Genomic DNA, 6,643 nt, shown 5'->3' with positions numbered 1-6,643 from the left:
CTTGTTTACATCTGTGCTGATGCAGTTTCTAATACTGTCCACTTTCACTCTTCAAAAGCGACCCACTTTAGACACTAATTTGGTCACTCTATCCATGCACCACTGTGGCCAAACTGCCTAGGAAGCCTGATTAGTGTTAAAAGAAGATTTCTGAGCCCCACTTCAGATCTGCGTAACAGTTGACCCAAGAATCCACGTTAAAGTATCTTTAAGTTGTTTTGTGGAATCCCCAAGTGAGTCTGAAGCCCTTTTAAAGCTGCTAGAACATTCGTCTATGCTATTCGGCCTTCCCTAGAGGCCTGGCCAGATACTGCGGCGGTATCATCAGTACCCTCACCAGATCAGAGGGATACTCCAAACATGCATTCTCTCTGGAGCGTTGGAAAATCTGAGTGGTCTCAGGCTGGTCCACCTGCCAGGATGAACTTCCAGAGCCGTCCCCCTCACAGTCTATCACTTCCAGACATAGACTACTCTATTTAGGCCGGACTTAAAATGTCCTCACACACTCTACAATGATTCAAGAAAATTAAGAGAGAAGGTGCTGTGGTTCTCAACCAAAGTTGCCCATCATCTACAATGAGAGCCCAGGTAGTCTCTACCTCCTGGTACACCTCCTCTGCAACACCCCCAGTAAACAATGTCCCATCTTTGCTTATTCAAGGTCAGTGACAGGGACCCCCCTCCTGAGGAAGGTTATCTCTCGTTGCTAGAAAGTTCCTGGACACACTGTATCAAAGGCTGCCTCCGAAACGTGGTTCCTTACTGTGGGTCTCATCAGGCTAAGGACAGTTGTCTATTTCCTCCCCCTCTGAGTAGAACTAAATTGTCTTTTAGTAACATCTCTGTACAGTGCTGATGTTGTTTTTCACCTGGGCTGCCGCTGAGCCCACGTATCCTTTCATGGTGGTCGGATAGTCATGATTTGCCTTTTTGAGGGAGAGGAGGGTAATGATTAGGTTGTCACTCTGTGTTATGTCATTTTGTCATGTTTTTTAAATTCATATTAAAATGGGCTCTCATTCCCACTCTGTGAAGTCACTCGGGGCCCCTCACTCTGCCTTAGAGCACTTGTAATGTCCCTCGCAGAGTCACTTTGAAATGTGATGAGCTTCTCCTCACATTCCTACCAGCTATACATCCAGAGCCCCAAGGGGAAAGCCTACCCTTGAGCAGAACACCTTTCCACTGCCTGGGTCATCTACAGGCCCCTTAACCTCTTGGTTTTTTGAAGTCTTACTTGTAAAATCACAAAGGTTCTATGAATTACCATCTGGGGCAGGGCAAGGATAAGAAGAACTTGTCTTTGCTTTTATTTTTCCCACCTGGAGTGCCTTCCTTCTCCTCTCCATAGGACCCAAGTCCCCTTGCCCTTCAGGCCCACTGCCAAGGAGCCTTCCCTGATTCCCTAGTCCACACAAATCTCTGCCTTTCCAACTGTGGGATCCTTAGACTCAGTGCCAAACACCCTGGCTGTCCCTTAGGTTAATCTTGCCCTTCAAGCCAATCTCAGAATATGGGCCTCTTGCCCTCCCGTGCCAGCCCACAGGTACATTCCACAGGAAATGGCTACTTGACTAAGGCATGGATATGGAGGGCTAGATGGAAGGGCCAGGTAGGGTGCCCCTCTGCCTCCCACCCTGCTCTCTTCCACAAGAGAGCCTGAAGCCTGCCCCTCAAGTCACAAGGTTCCGTACGTGAACTCACTGGGTATCGATGGCCTCACTGTTGCTGTGGCAGCGGGACTACACAAACCCAGTGTTCTTGGAGAAGCACTCCCACCAGTCTGAGACCAGATAGCAGTCTGGCTGCCTGAGAATGTCTCACCAGATCTACATCCAGTGTAACTTCTTCTCTGTGCCCTGGCAGGGCTGCACAGCAGGTAGGCCGCGGCGGGACATCTGTACAAAAGTCACTGGTGGGCACACAGCCTCACCTGGCTGCCACCTGGCTTCTCCTTTCAGGCTGGCCCACAATACATCAGAACTTCCCCAGCTGTTAACTAATACCAGTGTTCCTGCTCACTGCTGAGGGCAAGTGAAGTGTCATCTCTGGGCAAGCGTTCAGAAAGTTCCTAATCTTTATAAATGTAGCCTTCCCTCCACCTTTGGGCTACAAGTGCTCCCTTTCAGACCCTTGGGGAAATGGCAAGTGAATGATCCTGAGGTAGGAATGAGGCTGGCCTGTTCTAGGACCAGCAGAAAAGCCAGTGTAGTGATTGGCCTCTTAGCAAAAGTCAAGAGCATTTTTGTGTAAACGGAGCAGTTTGAGGAAGAGCTGTTGAGGGACACTCATAACCTCACCTTCCAACCTGGGCCTCTTCACCATGCTGTCCACATGGGTCCCCTCAGACTCATCCCAGACTGAGCCTCTGAGTAGCGGGCAAAAGGGTGTCATACCGATGGGAAGAGCAGAAGAGTCAACGGGAGTGATAAAGGGACACTGAGACCTAACAGCTGAGGAAAAGATGTCCCAGAGGTTGCGCTGATGTGGGCCTAGACTAGGTACCCATATTCTGGCCTGAGCCTCCTGGTCACTCTGCTTTGGGATTGGGCCTTTTTCAAATCTACACGAACATATCAGAGGGCTAGAGTTCAGCGTGGTTGAAAAAGGCAATACAAATGGGGCTCAAAGGGAGAGGGGTTCTTAACTGATTCGTGTAAGATTATTTTTTCCAAAACTTGAAAGATATTTCCACTAAAACCGCATCAAAAGTGACAGACTTTAACAAATGTTTCCTCTGTTGTGGAAGGGAGAGACGGAGGGGATCCTGATTGCAATCATTTTCAGGTTGAGTTTTTTTCTGGGAATGGGGAAAAGATTTCCTGGTCTCCTACTGCCACAGGCTCCACGGAATTGCTTTTGCAGCCAACGTCACTTCTCTAGGGGATTCATAGAGGTGATGGGCCACGTCTGGGTTTTAGATGCCAAGCAGATCGAACGGCTTCAGCCAGAAACTGAGAGAGACATGGCAGAGGGAAGGTTCTGGCAGGACACTGTGTACAGGAAGAGTAACTGATCAGCTCTGGTTTTCTTTGCTGCAGCAGCAGTGGCTTCTCCTTCGGCTACACCCTTCTACAAGCACCTGATTGATGAAGGGCATATTGAAGCCCAGTTCCACTGGAACGGTCAGACCATCCCCCTCGTTGGTGGCTACCAAGCCTATGTGACGGCACCCATGACCACCCCAGCCAAGGTGGAAGAGAAGCCATTCCCCAGGCGGGCTCCCAAGAGGCGTCATAGCTCAGATGACGCTGACGAACAGGGTTGCACCCCGCCCAAAATTAGGCGGCTGGAATCCAGTGCCAAGCAGCTGACCACACAGAAGCCTGCTCGCAGAGCCACGTCTAAGAGAAGGGCACACCGTTAGGAGCCAACGTGCAGTGGTCCCACTTTCCAACCTCACCACCACCTCCCACCCCATATTAACTCTAATTTTGTTACAAGAGTGACTTTGTTGAATAAATTTCTCGTTATTGTAATACTTTATTGGCTGCAGTAATGTATTTATTAGTCACCTACCGTTAATAAAGAGTGCCAGCTTTTCCAAGGGCCAGTGTGCTGTGTTGTCTCAGTGCCCGGGGAGCTTCTGCCAGGCGCACCCACACGATGTGTGTCCTTGTGTCTTGCCCTAGTCCAGTCCTGGGGCCACCTGGCAGTGGGGACATGCCCTGGTTGGGGCAGAAGGATTCTGGGTGGCAGGCCCCATGCCTACCTCCCGGGGTTGTCACCATCTGTCCCAGGCTGAGCCCACATTCCCATCCTCGCATGCTTTGGTGCCGGCCCGCCACTGCCCTGGTTAATGCAGCAGCCGGGAGCCAGAGCTTCCATGCGGCTCCGGGCTCCACCTGCAGCCAGGGCCCAGCGGAGGGCTGGGGGAGCCAGGGAGGTGACGGGCAGGAGCAAGCAGCTGTTGCCTGGCTGTGACGCGACTCCATCTCTTTTCCCAAACGGTGATGTCTCCATTTGGAAAGCACTCAGACGTCTGTTTTCTCTGGGGGAGCTTGTAAGGAAAGGCTGTGCTCTTGGCCCCTTGGTGGTGAGCTTCAGTCGGTCTGCAGAAGATGGCGGTCAGGCCTGCGGGCGTGGAGAGAATCTCAGTGCCGGCGCCTCCCCTCCCCACTGCCCTCCCTGCATCTCCAGGATCAGCCCTCTTTCAAGCTCGTTCCAAAGCCCTTCCCAGAAACCAGGTGTGTGCTGTGCACCTTCTGGGGATCGCAGACCTTTTAATATGGATACATGTCTCCCCAGCTAGAGTGTGAGCTCTCGGAGAGCAGGACCTGTGCTGGTCATTCATCTGTCCCAAAGTAGCCCAGCAAAGGGCTTTGCACACAAATGCAGCTGGCATTGGTGGGAAGAGTATGTGTGTGCACGTGCTCTGCAAACCCGGGGCAAGCAAGGCCATAGCTGAGCCTAAGCAGAGTGGGACTGTGGAGCCCGGGCTGCGGGCCTGGATTTCTCCTCCAAACCTAAGCTTGGTGGCCTCTCGAGGAAGAGACCCTGCACCCAGCCCACAGGCCAAATGCACACAGTCCTCACTCTCAGCTCAGGTCACCCTGGTGGGGCGTCCCGGTCCTCAGAGTACCCTGGTCATCACGTGTCCCCCGTGCATCGCCCAGTGTGTAGACCAAAGCAGTGCTCGGGACAATCGTGTGCTGGCATTGAGGGCTTGCCCCTGTCTCTGGGTTTCCAGCTCTTGGGTGAGCAATTATGGGACAAGGTGGCTCTGTGTGGTGGGAAGCCTTTTCCTATGGAATCGTGGGGTGTCGGAGCATCTGTACTCTGCCTTCATCAGTGGCACAGTGAGCCTGAGTGTTGGCCAGCCCGGTTCATTTGGCCTTCTAGGGGACCTCCACCCGTCCTTCCTGAGCAGGCTCCACGGAGACAGCTCGGGGCTGCCTGAGTGGGATTGCACAAATGACCGACAGACTTTGGGGAAATGGAATTAAATGTATTGGGTAAGGCTGGGAGGATAAGAAGACTGGTAACTTTCACTGAATTTGCGTAGGAGAGTAAGAGGTGCCATGTCTGTCAACCCTGGAAGGAATGGTAAAACCATGCCAGTTGTCAGCAGGCTCCCAAAGGGCATCCGCGAACTCAGTCCCCTCCACCAACTGGCCTCAGCCGTGAGAACAAGGGTTTGGGGCTGGTGCTCATGTAGGTCACTGGTGTCGTGACACAGTCATGAAAGACATGACCGCAGACTCATGGAGCGAGTCATGACCCTCTATTTATGGCCCTGAAGGTAACAGACTCCCCAACTGACTGGAGAACCCGTTATGTGGCATCAGCTCTGGGCCCGACCCGGAGCTGAGGGCAGCTCTCCACTCTTCCGGGTCCCAGGGACGTCCCGTCCCCTAAGGGTGGATGTGACCACATGACATGAGGCAGGCCAAGTGCTAGGTGTGGGGCTGGCAGAGCGGGGCTTGGATGGGTGGTCACCATGTCATCTCCCTCAGCCCCGTGTGCTCAGGTAGAGGAAGGGCCGTGGCCTGCACTGCAGGTGACTCGGCTCCTCCTGCTCCTCACCCCTGGGAATGAGCTCGCCTCCCAGTGAACAGCGAACGCCCGGTGATGCCCACATCCCCCTCTGCTCTTCCCTGTGCTTTGTCTCAACCTTCTTACTTGTGAAGGAGGGTGTAGCCTGGAGTTACTTCTGGGCTTGAGCTGTAGCCCCATGGAGCTGTGATCGTTGTTCCTAGGGCCAGGACAGGGTTCTTGGGAGAATGAGTGGCTGTCCCTTCCCCAGGGCTGTACCGGTCATGGAGGAGCCACCTTTCCATATAGAAGCGGGTTGGTTCACAGAGACACTTGCTGCCCTACATTGCCAAGAAACATTACCCAAGTTCATGGGCTTGGCATCCCACAGTAAAGTCAGTCTTGTCCAGGGCAAAAGGCTGTCCCCCTCGGATTTTGCTTTATTAGGAATGCCCACCACAGTCACTTATTTGCTAAATGGACTTTGGTGTGTGAGGCAGTACTTCACATCTACGTTGCTAAAAACTCCTTGCAGGGTCAACTTGGCTGAGTGTGAACCAGCTGGAGGCGGTGCGGCCGTCCCCTTGGCTGCCCTGAAGGCAGCCTGGCAGAGCATCTCCCCCAAGGATGCAGGCAGGAACTCGATGTGTCGTCCCCTCCCACCACAGGAGGGGCCTGGAGTCCGTCACTGCTAGAGGCCATGCCACACCCACAGATGGGGTCCAAGAGGAGAAGTCTGGACAGGGGGCCAGTGCCCAGCTCCCGGGCTTCAGTGCCCTAACACCATGCTGGGCGTGCCTCCTGAGGCTGGGGACTCTGCAGCGGGGAGGACCCAGGTCACCCTGGCCTCAGCCTCACCCAGGGAGCCGTGGTGGTTTCCCAGGCCAGTCTCTGCCATCAGCCCTGAGACGGTGGGTCCAGACTGCCCTGGATAGATGCAGGGCACTGTGTGGCAGAGGGCGGTTCTCTCTCTCAGCCTTCGGAGGAGCCCTGCAGGCACAGGAGCCCGTCCCAAGACGCTGAGTGGCCCAGCTCCTCTCTCTCAAACCTAACTCTCTTCTTCTCTTTCCCTATCTCCATGTCTCTCCCTCTTGTTGTCTGTCTTGCTTTCTTCCTCCCTGCCTGGGGCTGTAGAACTGCATGCACGAGTCTCTCATGCTCTTTG

The 6,643-nt window shown here is 53.8% G+C and overlaps 1 protein-coding gene across 1 annotated transcript; it reads left to right on the top strand.

The window, feature by feature from the left end:
- Positions 1–1,818: 1,818 nt before the first annotated feature.
- LOC130680988 (DPEP2 neighbor protein-like) lies at positions 1,819–3,370 on the top strand. Its single transcript, XM_057492886.1, has 2 exons — positions 1,819–1,882; positions 3,045–3,370. The coding sequence occupies exons 1-2, from the start codon at positions 1,819–1,821 to the stop codon at positions 3,368–3,370; spliced, it is 390 nt and encodes a 129-aa protein (XP_057348869.1).
- Positions 3,371–6,643: the final 3,273 nt, after the last annotated feature.

This window comes from Manis pentadactyla, chromosome 15, assembly GCF_030020395.1.
Source record: "Manis pentadactyla isolate mManPen7 chromosome 15, mManPen7.hap1, whole genome shotgun sequence".
Classification (NCBI taxonomy): domain Eukaryota; kingdom Metazoa; phylum Chordata; class Mammalia; order Pholidota; family Manidae; genus Manis; species Manis pentadactyla.
This window is presented reverse-complemented; position numbering and strand designations above follow the sequence as displayed.

Excerpts from the sequence above, each read along its gene's own strand:
- LOC130680988 (XM_057492886.1), top strand. The coding sequence starts at position 1,819 with ATGTCTCACCAGATCTACATCCAGTGTAACTTCTTCTCTGTGCCCTGG. Across the intron at positions 1,883-3,044 it reads CTGGCAGGGCTGCACAGCAG|CAGCAGTGGCTTCTCCTTCG; the intron begins GTAGGCCGCGGC and ends TCTTTGCTGCAG.